This window comes from Urocitellus parryii, chromosome 15 (assembly GCF_045843805.1).
Source record: "Urocitellus parryii isolate mUroPar1 chromosome 15, mUroPar1.hap1, whole genome shotgun sequence".
Lineage (NCBI taxonomy): Eukaryota > Metazoa > Chordata > Mammalia > Rodentia > Sciuridae > Urocitellus > Urocitellus parryii.
The window spans coordinates 46,370,031-46,382,991 of NC_135545.1; the positions used below are offsets into that span (position 1 = coordinate 46,370,031).

General features: G+C 42.0%; 1 protein-coding gene across 1 annotated transcript; it reads right to left on the reverse strand.

Moving 5' to 3' along the window:
• Positions 1–1,990: 1,990 nt before the first annotated feature.
• On the reverse strand, positions 1,991–3,492 carry LOC144250417 (threonylcarbamoyl-AMP synthase-like). The gene is made up of 2 exons (XM_077793231.1): positions 2,896–3,492; positions 1,991–2,371 (listed from the first exon to the last, which is right to left on the reverse strand). The coding sequence occupies exons 1-2, from the start codon at positions 3,490–3,492 to the stop codon at positions 2,147–2,149; spliced, it is 822 nt and encodes a 273-aa protein (XP_077649357.1). The 3' UTR covers positions 1,991–2,146.
• Positions 3,493–12,961: the final 9,469 nt, after the last annotated feature.

The following is a 12,961-nucleotide window of genomic DNA, read 5'->3' on the forward strand; positions in this document are numbered from 1 at the left end:
TGGCAGTTTCCAGTAACAAAACCACAAACAATATCTCTGTTAAGAGTTGAGCTCTTGCTTCATGCTTGGTTTTCCCGTGGTGTTGTTTTACAACCCTGAAGAAATCTGGCAACTTTATGTCCCCATGTACCTGCCAAGTGTTTCCAGAAAATAGCGACAGAGCAGAATGCCTGGAAGAGAGGCCTGCTAATCTGCCTAATTTTTGGAGGATTTTCAACACAGAAAAAGACCTTTGAGTTATTTCAAACCCCTGACGGACTCTCCCCCAACCTAGCTTAGCTGGAACAGTAAAGAAAGCATTTCCTTTTCACAATCAGTTTCCCCATCCTGTGTGAACATCTTCCTGTTGCTAAAATCTTTCCAACCTGAAATCTGTAAACTGTTTTGTCTTATTCTCTGATTGCTCTTCACAGGAAATCACATAAGATAGTTCAGCTATGGTATTGATTGACACAGAACCACCAATCTGTCTCTATTCTGGAGGATTTTCATCACTTAAAAAGGCCTTCTTTAAGTTCTTTCAAACCCTGTGTAGATACTTCTAGCATAGATGGTGGCTGTAAAGAAAATATTTCCTTTTATAGTCATTCTACCTCCCACCTTTTTGATCCTTTCTGTGCATCAGAATTAATTTTTGTGCATCAAAAGACAATATCAAGAAAGCGAAAAGACAGGGCTGGGGTTGTGGCTCAGTAGTAGAGCGCTTGCCTCACACATGTGAAGCACTGGCTTCGATCCTAGCATCACATAAAAACAAATAAAGCCCTTAAGTCCATATACAACTAAAAAAAAAATTTTAAGTGAAAAGGCAATCTACAGAATAGGAGAAAATACTGGCAAATCATCTATCTGATGAAGGTTTAATATCCAGAATATTCAAAGAACTCCTATAACAACAACAAAAAGACAACCTCATTAAAATATGGGCAAATAATATGAGTAGACTTTCTCCAAAAAAGATACATAAATGGAAAGAAATCACATGAAAGTGTTCGGCCTGATTAAAAACTGTCATTAGGGAAATGTCACAATGGGAAACCACTTCATATCTACCAGAATGGAACTCATTTAAGAAACAACAACAGTGTAGCAAGTGTTGGCAAGGATGTGGAGAAATTGAAACCCTCTATTTTTTTTTTTGTTTGTTTAATAGCATTTTTTTAATAGTAAAGAAAAACAAAACTCAAATGCCCAACAATAGTTATGTCTAACATTTGGTATACATACTGAACAAAGATAAAAGGCTGCTGAGTAAACACTGGAGTTAAATAAAGGCATATACATATAATCAACTATAATTTATTTTATAAATAAATAAGAAAAAGTCACTGGCTGAAAAGGATTTGGTTTCCAGTATTATTTAATTTGCAGCCCCCCACTCCCCCATCAAATCTCCCTTCAGGCCAAAATGACAACTCTCCCTGCCAGGCAATCACAACCACCCTACTGGCCCCAGAGATTTGGAGGAAAATGTTTGGTCTGCAGTTCTACAATTTTTTTTTTTTTTTTAAGAGAGAGTGAGGGACAGAGAGAGAGAATTTTAATGTTTATTTATTTTTTCTTAGTTCTCGGCGGACACAACATCTTTGTTGGTATGTGGTGCTGAGGATCGAACCCGGGCCGCACACACGCTAGGCGAGCGCGCTACCGCTTGAGCCACATCCCCAGCCCTCTACAATTTTTATTTTAACCTGGTTCCAGCTTGAGGAGCCAGCAAACCCTTGCTTTTGGTCACCTTTTTGGTATTGGTGATTGAATCCGGGGGTTCTTAACCACCGAACCACATCCCCAGTCCTTTTTGAATTTTGAGACAGGGTCTCAAGCTGATTAGGGCTTGGCTAAGCTGCTGTGGCTGGTCTCGAATTTGTTATTCTTCTGCCTCAGGTTACTGGGATCACAGGCTCGAGCCACTGTGACCAGCTTACTTTTCAATTTAAAAGAGAGAGGGAGGGAGAGGAGAAACTGATCAGATTTAAGACCACCCTAGGAATGCTCTTAACCTTTTTATTTGGTCTAGTATTCAGAGTGTTGCCTAAAGAATAGGCTAGTGATGTGGCTCCAGTGGCCTCTGCAAATGAGGCCTTGACAACCACCAGTGGACAGACACATAGTATCCAGCACTGTCCTTGGGTCCTTCTCCTGAATTTCATGGGCAGGACCTGTGTGAGGGGAGTAGCCCGTACTTCTGTTGGAGAATGGCTGTAGTGCTTTCCAGGGCACAGCCTGGACGAATGATGCCAAACTTTCCAGACACAGATAAGTCAACCACAGTAGAACCAAGGCGATACTCAGGGCTCTGACCATCCCCAATTGGTCCCCCATCAATGACCAGGGACAAATGAGGCCAAAGGTCTTGGAACTCCTGATATACCTAGCCTAGTTATCTCATTAGATTAGAAGCCAGCTTGTCACAAGTTATGAAGGATTCATTTCTGTTTTCTGTAAAAATATCAGGATGTCTGTATGGCCTGGCCATTAGTTGATGTTGTAAAGCTGATTGGAATGCCTGCCCGTGCCCTGAACTCACCCAGGTCCGGTTTTCCCTGACCAGATAACAACCCTTTCCTAAACCTTAGTGACGCCTCATAAATTCTGGCCCTCCCTGGCCAGACAACGACCCTCTCTGAGTCTCTGAGATCTCCATAAATTCTGATGCCGGGGCCAGCAAAATGTAAACTTGTGTTATGCTCCTCAGAGTGTTGTTATCTGTAACCCCCCCTTTGTGTAACTTTTTGGGCTATAAAACTGGGCCACAAAGAAGCCTCGGGGCTGTCCTTGGCTCCCACGATTTGAGGGGCAAGGCAGCCCGGCCGGTCGAAATAATAAGCTTGCTTTAATTTGATTTTAATTGGAGTCAGTGGTCTTTTCTTGCGTCCTGGTCTAACACTCCTCAACATTCAGAGAACTGGCCTGGGAGCTGAGGTTGGCACTGGTGAGAGCAAGAGGTCCCCCAAACATCTGGGCCAAGTCCAGCATGAAGGCATGGTCAGGAATCCGGATACCTACCAGAGGAGTAAAGGGGTTCAGGTCTTTGTGGAGCTCTTCTGAGCGTTCCATCACCAGAGTCACTGGACCTGGCAACAGGTCTTTGAGGAGCTCCTCGGGTACTCTGACTTGGCAATATCTGTAGACGTCGGCCACGCGGCCCAGGCGTACGGCCAGCGGCTTGGTCTCGCTGCGGCCCTTGAGGCGGTACACAGCGTCCAGTGCCGCCGAGCAGCTGGCCGAGCAGGCCAGGCCGGACAGCGTGTCTGCGGGGACGGCGGCCACGGCGGCCCGCAGTGCCTCGGTCCAGCCAGCGCGCTCAGGACTTGCGGCCTGCACGGCCCCATTTCCCGGGAGCCGCAACAGCCGGGCCCCCGGCGCCGCTAGAGCGGGGCTCGGCGGGCGGAGAAGGCGTCCGCTACGAGCGGAGCCCGTCTGCCCCTGGCTCAGCCCCACGCTGGCGGCCACGGCGGCCCTCAGCCCCGAGCACGGTCGCGCCGGAGACATCCGCCGAGGCCAGCTTCCGGGAGGAAGTGACCGAAACCCTCTATTTTTTAAAAAATATTTTTTAGTTGTTGATGGACCTTTATTTTATTCATTTATTTATATACAGTGCTGAGAATCGAACCCAGTGCCTCACACATGCAAGGCAAGCGCTCTACCACTGAGCCACAACCCCAGCCCAAACCCTCATATTTTGATAGTGGGAATATAAAATGGTGCATTCTCTGTGGATAACCACTCAAAAATCTAATAGAATTGCAGTAGTTCCACTTCCAGATGCAGACCCAAAAAAACTGAAATCAGAGACTCTCAGTATTCACTGAAGCACTTTCACAACAGCCAAAAGGTAGAAACAGCAGGAGAATGCAGAAACAATGCAATAAAATATTATTCGCCTATAAAAAGAAATGAGGTTGATAATGCTACAACATGAATAAACCTTGAAAACAAGCTACATGAAACAAGCCAGACACAAAAGAACAGACATTATATGATCCACTTATGTTAAAGTCTAAAATAGGCAAATTCATGGAGGCAGAAAGTAGAAGCTGCCAGGAGCTGGGGGAGGAGGAATGGGGTTTTTTTAAAATTGCTCAATAGGTACAGAGTTTCTGTTTGAGATGAGGAAAAAATTTTGGAAACAGTGGTGATGGTTGTGTAACATTGCTAATGTAATGAACGCCACTGAATCGTACACTTAAGAATGGTTCAAATCAATATGTGTTTACAATTATAATAAAAAAAGAATGGCTTTTTATTGTTAAAATTTCAAATTTTGTATTATATACATTTTATCACAAGAAAAAAATTTCAAGAAATAAATAGTAAATAAACTTTTTATTTGAGGGAAAAAAATAAAACTGCAATATATTGTGTAGATACATATAGCTACTAATAAGAAGAACTATATTTTTTTTTGTACTGAGGATAATTGTTCCCAGCATTTTTGGTTTTGGAACCAGGGATTTAATCCAGGGGCACTTTACCACTGAGCTACATCCTTTTTATCTTGAGACAGGGTCTCACTAAATTGCTGAGCCTGGCTTTGAATTTTCAATCCTCCTGCCTCAGCCAGCTAAGTCACTGGGGTGACAGGTGTGTGTGCCCAACCTTCACTAATTAAATCTAATAGTTTGATTAATATTCTAAAAATCTTAGCCACAGTTATGTCTTCTGGAAATAACAACTCTTTTACCTCTTCTAGTTTTTTTATAATAATTATGTTTTGTTTCTTTTCTCACCTCGTTGTACTAACTAGAATTTTCATAGCAGTCAGAAGTTTCCATCCTGGTTTTCCCTCAGACTTTCAAGAAAGCAGTCAAAATCTCACTCTTAAAGATTATGTTAACTGAAGTTTTGTTTTGTTATTCTCTTTGTGTTATCATTTGTGTGTTTTGTTTTGTTTTGTTTTTATAGATATCCTTTATTAGATTAAGGGAGTTCCTTACTATTCCTGGCTCACTGATTTTTTTTTTTTTTAACCAAAAAGAGATGTTGGACTGGGGTTGTGACTCAGTGGTTGACCGCTTGCCTCACATGCATGAGGCACTGGGTTGGATCCTCAGCAATAAATAAATAAATAAATAAATAAATAAATAAATAAAAGATATTTTTAAAAAGAGAGATGTTGAATACTTTGTCTTTATTCATTAAGATCATCTATTTATTCTGTTAATGGTGGCGAATTACATTCACTGATTTTTTTAATGTTACACTCACTGGGCATTTTGGGAATAAACCTCAGCTTCTCATGATGTAGTATGATTTTTATGTTTTCTGGGTTTGATTTGCTGAGTTTTCTTTTGCCATCTGAGTTTCTAAGAAATATTGGCTGATGACTTTCCTTTCTTGTAATGTCTACACCAGGATTTTAAGTTAAGGTTATATTGATCTCTTAATGCAAGCGAGCAGCATTCCCTAATTCCATGAAGGACTTTGTGTAAGATTGATTTTATTAATTTCCTAATTGTTTGAAAGAAGTTTCCACTGAAGTCATGTAGTTAATCTTGTGAGAAGATTTTAGCTTTCAGATTCAATTTCTTAATTAAAAGATTCTTTAGATACTCTCTTTTTTCTAGGGACAAGTGTTTGTCTAGAAATTTGCCATTTCAATTAAGAAGTCAAAGTTAGTGCCATAAAACTTCCCAACATTATTTATTTAATATCAGTAAGATTAGTAGTGATAGCCTGTCTTTTATTTATAATAATCAAGTAATGATTATAATAATTTGTTTTCCTTCATTTTTTACTTGAACAGTTTGCCAAGGGTTTATCAATTTTATTAATCTTTTTTAAAATTCAAACTTTTCCCTTACTTAGTTTTTTTTATATTGTTAGTCTCTTTTCTGCTTCATGATTCCCATTCTTATCCTTAGTGTTCTCTTTCTTGTTTCTCTTTCCCAGTCCCCTGGTTGTTGTTGTTTGTTTTCTTCCACTTACTTTAGATTTAATTTGTTCTTTTCTGGATTTTTAAAGTAGAAACTCATATCAATAAAAGTTAACTTTTAATTTCTAATACATGCATTTAAAACTATATATTTGCCAGACACAGTGGCACACACCTCTAATCCCAGCAGCTCAGGAGGCTGAGGCAGGAATTAAAGCTGGGTGTGGTGGTGTATGCCTGTAATCCCAAAGGCTCAGGAGGCTGAGGCTGGAGGATTGCAAGTTCAAAGCCAGCCTTAGCAATTTAGCAAGGCCCTGAGCAACTCATTGAGACCCTGTCTCTAAATAAAATACAAAAAATGAATGGGCATGTGGCTCAGTGGTTGAGTGCCCCTGAGTTCAATACCCAGTAACAAAAAAAAAAAAAAAAAAAAAAAAACTGTGTATTTTCCTCTACATGCTTCTTTACCTATATCCCATAAATTTTACTGTATTGTATTTTTATAAATAATTTTAAAATAGTTGTTAATTTCTATGTGTGTCTAAATTGCTCTATATTTGTTTAAAAGGATATTGCTAAGCTTCCAAGCGTTTTGGAGATTTTTAAGTGATTTTTCCCTGATTGGTTTCTAGTTTAATTCCATAGTGCTTAATGAACATGCTCTTTATGATTTTCATCCTTTGAAATTTTTGAGACTTACTAAAATATGGCTCAAAATATGGCCTATTTGGATAAGTGTTCTACATGCACTTAAGAAGACAACAGTTCTAAAAAGAAGAAGGAGAAGAACATAGTTTTTCGGTGTAATGATCTATATATATCAATTAGATCAATTTTATTAATTGTTCAGTTCAAGTCATCTTACTGACTTTTTCTGCTCTTTTAATTACTGAGAGAAAGTTCATAAATTTGTCTGTTCTTTTATAATACTATTATCAGGTACATCCAAATTTAGGGCTTTTTTGTGTCTTCCTGTTAAATTGACCATTTAATTCATCATTATGACATATCCTTATTTATCTCTAGTAATTCTTCTTTCCATAAAGTTTCTCAAGATACACCAATTTTCTTTTAATATTTTGTGTTATGTCTTTTTCCATATATTTACCTATATAACTGACACATCCATTCTGACAATTTTTGCCTTTTAATTGGAATATTTAGTTTATTTATATTTAATATTATTATAAGTAGAGTTGGTTTTAAGGGTACCATTGTACTATTTGTTTTGCATTTAACCCAGAAATCCTCTTTTCTCTGATTTTTTTCTCTCCTGCCTTTATTATATTAACCAATTTTTTAAAAAGTTTATCCTCTAAACAAAAAAGCTAAAAGCTTTTCTGATATTATTTTCTGGTGGTTACCCTCTTATTTCAAGGTATGCATTCTTGTCTTACCACAGTCTACTTTAAGTTAGTTCCTTTACCACTTACCAAACAATGAAAGAACTTTTTACAGATCTATCCTCCTTACCTTTCCTCCCCTCCTCATGCCGTCGTTGTCACTTGCTTTACATCTACATTTTAAAATCCCACCTAACACTTTTTTTTTTCTATGGGGATGTGGCTAAAGTCAGGAAGTGGTAAAGTGTCTGCCTGACATAAACGAGGCCCTGGGTTCAAGCTCCAGCATCACGCGCGCGCGCACACACACACACACACACACACACACAGTTTCTGTCAGATTTGAAATAACTTGAAATGCAAATAATTAAGACAAATTCAGTGTTGGAGAAAATAAAGAGGGAAAAATATAAAAGAATTTTCAGAAAAAAAATACTAAAATGGAATAACTAAATATTGACCAGGCAAAAGAAATACAAGGTTCAAAAATGAGAAAGAACTGATACCTATGGATGGATTTGAGAAGGAAAAATATTGAGCCAAATTTTGAGTGACTTTAGGACTCCAGGGTCTAGGGACTCCAAGTCACTGATGTGACAGGAACATGGGAATTGGCTCCTAGCTGTACTTCCAGAGTATCAGCAATTCTCTTTTTGAAAACTGGGCTGGCACACATACTGACATTTATCTTTTCTTAAAACTTAATCTTTTCTTAAAGCTTCTCAAAAGTAACATCAATCCAGACACTTTATAATTGAGGAATTTGCAAGATCCAAGCTGCTAATTCATATACTGTCCTAAGGCCAGCTGGTTGGCAAGAGCCAACCAGAGCCAAGAAACCCACACGGTCTGTCACAATTTTTAGTGAAACCTGCCTTTGCTAGTCAAAGGTCAAATACTGGCATGGTGGTGCATGCCTGTAATCCCAGCAGCTAAGGAGACTGAGGCAAGAAGAATCATGAGTTCAAAGCCAGCCTCAGCAACTTAGCAAGGCCCTAGCAATTCAGCAAGACCTGGGTCTCTAAATAAAATTTAAAAAAGGGCTGGAAATGTTGCTCAGTGGTTAAGCGCCCCTGGGTTCAATCCCTGGTGCAAAAAAAAAAAAAAAAAAAAAAAAAAAGCCAAAGGCACAAGGATGTTAGCATACGTCTAAAAATGGACTATATTCAAAAGAATTCATATCAACTTTCTTCACTTTTTGCGACCTACATCTACAGGGCAGACATTCTCCTAGGTTCTAGGTGAAAGGTAGGACCATGTTGGCAATTACTTACTCATTCTTCCCACTATACCCAGCAATGCGTGGCATGTAACAGACACTCAGTTCAGTTTGCTACCTACCCTCAAAGCTTTTGGTGTGGGGATAAATGCAATGCCTGATTCAGCTTCTGTCTGCAGTTAGAAGATCCTCAGGGGCATAAAATCTATTGGAAAAATTTGCCCTGCAACAGAAAAGGCCATCTATAGCAATGATAACAGGTCACACTGTGAATCCTTTCTCTCAGCCAGGCACTGTTCTGTGTGCTTCCTGTTTTTACTCATCTGATTCTCAATGACCTTTTATCAGTAGGGGCACAGAAAGGGTAAGGAACTTGCTCAAGGTAAGACAAATAATAAGTAGAGGAGGCAGGACTCAAACTCAGACCAAGCCTTGGACCACCATGGGGCACAGGTTCCTCTCCTGACTGATGAACTATTCAAGCCCTTTATGGCCTTTTCACTTGATCAGCCTCAAGTTCTTAACTCTGGAGTCGCTTTTAAGAGTCAGCTAGAGACACATCCTTTATGGGTTAAAGCATTTCTTACCCGGAAGGGAACAAACTTGTAGTTAACCACATTGGCCTAAGTGGCTATGGAGGACCCCTTGAAGGGTTATGGAAAATAATATTCCTACAAGGCAGCTCTCCCAGGAAAAGTGCAGGGATAGTGTGGCTTGGGAAGAGGGAGAGAAATTACACAAACATTAAACCTCTTCCAGTACATCCCTTCCTAGTAACCCTGGGCCCTGAGGGAAAAAGCAGACTTTCATCCCTTCCCGGGTTCCTTCCCAGCATCTCCACCAAAAGCAAACATTCACCTGCTTCCCAACCACAATGGGTCCTGAAGGAAGGAGGCAGATACTTACACTCTGAACCCTGGACTGAAAGGAAAGTGACCACGACCCTCGGAGCAACCAAGAGATCTTTATTACAGCAGTGAGAAAGAGGAGAAAAGAGATAGAGAGTCCAGCAGGAGAAAGGTTTTATAGTCCTTCTGCTGTGCTGCCTAAATCTAATAGGGTCTCTGGGTTTTTTGCAATCTGCCTTGTTGGCATAAGGGGGGTTAAGTTGTTCAGCCTTGAGGGGTTGGGGGTGGGGGGTGAGTGTTCAGCCTTGAGCAGGGGGCAAGCGTTCAGTCTTGGGGGAGTTGAGCTTCAGACTTGAGGCAAACAGGTGATAAAGAACCAGACAGAGGGGGGTTGAGTGCCCAGGTTATCCTGTAGCTAACATTCGTTCAACTTGCCCTGCACCTAACATTCCTCCCTTTTTGTTTCTAAGTGATGTGGGGGTGGCAAAAATTTGTCTGGCTACTTCCTGCTGAGAGGAGGGGGCAGCATGGGACCTGCCTGGGAGAGTGGAAGAATGTTCAGGGACAGGCCTGGGAATACCAGGGCAGCTAAAAATAGCCCCAGTGGCTGTAGACAGTTATCTGGTCAGGGGCAAAGTCCACAAAAGTCCCTTGAAGCCATAAGTCTTCAATGGCATCAAACCATTCCTGAGCAGAGGAGATCCTTCGTATCAGCCACTGATCCCGTCATAGGGACTCTAGGAAGTATTGAAAGCGTTGTCACCCCATGGCGTCACCAGCACCTGAAGAGGATCAGAGTAAGCAAAAACAGGATGAGGATTAAAGCAAAGATCAGTTTTAGGCAGGAGTTCCAAGTTGGGGGACTAATAGAGAAGAGGCCAAGGGCCATGAGGAGGCTCAAAAGGGCAGAAAGGATCAAAAATCCGGGATGACAGGCTAAGAAGTTCTCTGGGTGCATTGTCTCTTGTTGTCCACTGGCTGTTGTTTTTGCATTGTCAACATTGGGTGAGGGCTGCTGGAAATGAGTTGGAGTCATCTAGGTTGTGAAGCAGTTGGCAGTCCCTGAGGACAAGCTGGTTAAAGGAACGGTTAAAAATTGTGTTCATCTGGTTTTGGAGGAACTTATTATGCATGGGAGGGAGGTGCAGAAGAGCAGTATGCCTATAAGTTGGCCCAGAAGGGGCAGGAGCCAGGTGAATAAGAGATTTTGAAAGAATCCCAGAAAAGAAGTTTGGGAAGTAGCTTTAGTCAGTTGGGTTGCAAGGCAGTGAGTTTGTTAACACTCTGTTCTGCTAGGCCTGATTCATTCACTTAATAGCAGCATTCCTCCCTTAGAAAAAGGCAAGTACCTCCCTTTTTTGGCAGTCAGTCTAGAGCTCATTGGTTTGGGAGAACCACCTGAGCCAGTGAGATGACCTGCCTCTGGAGGGAGGAAAGTGACGTCGCCGTAGCATCTAGCATCGTAGCATCGAGAGCCGCTTGAAGCTTTTTGTGAAGGTCATCTTTAGTCCAGATAGAGTGCCCTATAGCGCCTCCTGAGACTCCAGCTGCTGATACAGTTGCAGCTACAGAGATTCCTATCAAAATAGGCAAAAAGGCTGCACGCAGCTTGCTGCGTGGGGAATTAGGGTGAGGGAGTAAGAGCTCAAACTCTGCGGTGCTACATAAAGTAAGTTGAGGGGTTACTTGGGCAACAAAATAGGGAGCAGTTATATTGTCAGAGATGAGGGTCATTAAGGTTTGGTTACACCAAAGAAAGTCTCCAGGGTTTGTGTATTTATTGGTGGAAGCAACCGTGTAATGTGAGCTTCTGTCGTGTTGGGTGTGTGACGAAGGGCTAATACAGAGCCATCGGGGCAAGGAAGAAGAATTGGTGGTACTGGGTATGGGTTCCTGCAAAGGGATGTTTGAGGCAGGTTGCATTTTAATGCCAGTGGGGGAGAGATCATAAGAGGAGAAGTTGAGGGGGACTGCGGCCAGGAGGGGCCTTGCCAGGGAGGCACAAAGAAAACAGTCTTGGGGATTTAGTGTGGGGCTGTCATGTTTAGAAATGTCAGTGTGTCTTGGATGATTTTGATCCACGTATGGATCTGAGAACCAGGTTTGTAGGGGTCTGAGGAGGAGGGACCTTGGAGTTCCCCTAACTGCCTACTTAGGACCTTTTCGGAGTACTGTTATGTCTGAGGTTAAGATTGTTGACCTGGATGGGGCCTGTGCTATGATGCTTCTCCCTGTCCACAAATATCCAAAGGGTTTGGTCTGGTAGTTCACCCAAAAGGCGGCGCCTGTGACTCCTGAGGCCCATGATGGATGGGCTGGATCATAGATATTTAGCGCAAAATGGTATTTTTGCCATCTGCCCTGTGCTGAGGTCTCTTGCCAAGTCTCCTCAGGTATGGAACATACTGGTATCTAGTTTCCTGTCCTGGTGATGGATTTTACATGACCAGTAAGGACAGCCTTGATAAGTGTCTGGCCACCATTTGCAATAATCTTGAGTGTGATCAAATAGAAAGCAGAAATAGGGTCCTATTGAGGCTGTTTTGTAGAACCAAGATTTTTCAAGAGAAATGGTAATGGGGGCAGTTGAGTTGAGGGGCATATCATAAGTGGCAATTTGTTCAGTCTTTGATATGGATCCATCCTTCCACTGATCAACTACTGTGAACCTCCATATATAGGATCCAAGGAAATATGGAAAATGGAGGTGTAGACTAAGAGGAGGTGAGGGAGGTGGACTCAGATATGGAATTTATTCATCACTTTTGGGGGACCTAGTGAAACAGAGTTTCAGTGGGTTGGTGGGAGAACGGCTGCAGGCATATGCCGGTGAAGAAGAGGAGGTATCTGCAGACTCAGGCTTAGGAGCTGATGAAAGTTTTAACCTGGAAATGTGAATCCAGGGAGTTAGCTTTGTTGGAGACTCCTGAAGCCTTGCAGTGGTGGGGGTACATAGAGTAACTTGTAGGGGGCTTTCCCATTTTGCTGACAAGGGAGAACCTTGGTGCTGTGGGGAAGAGAAGAATACCCAGGCTCCTGGCATCAGGGGAAAAGAAGCGTGGAACCTCTTGGGGTCTGGGAGTAGGGTTTCTTGGTTTTTTCCAGAGTTGGGAGCATAGAAAGGAGAGGAGAGGGAAAGACAGACTTTCCTGGTAGAGTCCACGGAGAAGCTATGACACCAGGGGGAAGGGCAGGACGGCCATACATGACCTCAAACGGGGAGAGAAGGGTTGGTTTCCTTGGTAATACTCTTGAGTTGGAATAAATCGAGGGGGAAGGAGTTTGGTCCAAGCTAGGTGAATCTCAAGGGTAAGTTTAGTTAAAATTTCTTTTATTGTCCGGTTGGTACGCTCCACCTTTCCAGATGATTGTGGATGATAAGGAATGTGTAGGTGCCATGGGATGTTAAGAGCTTTAGCAATATGCTGTGCAATCTGAGAAATGAATTTGGGTCCCTTGTCAGACTGAAAAGAGTGGGTATTCCAAATCAGGGTATAATCTCAAAGACGAGGATAGAGGCGACTGTGTAGCCTGCTTGTTGGCAGTTGGGAAGGCTTCAACCCATCCTGAGAAAGTATCTACCAGAACTAGTAGGTATTTAAGTTTGCGGACTGGTGGCATGTTGGTAAAATCTAACTGCCAGTTGGCTGCTGGAATGTGGCCCCGTGCTTGATAT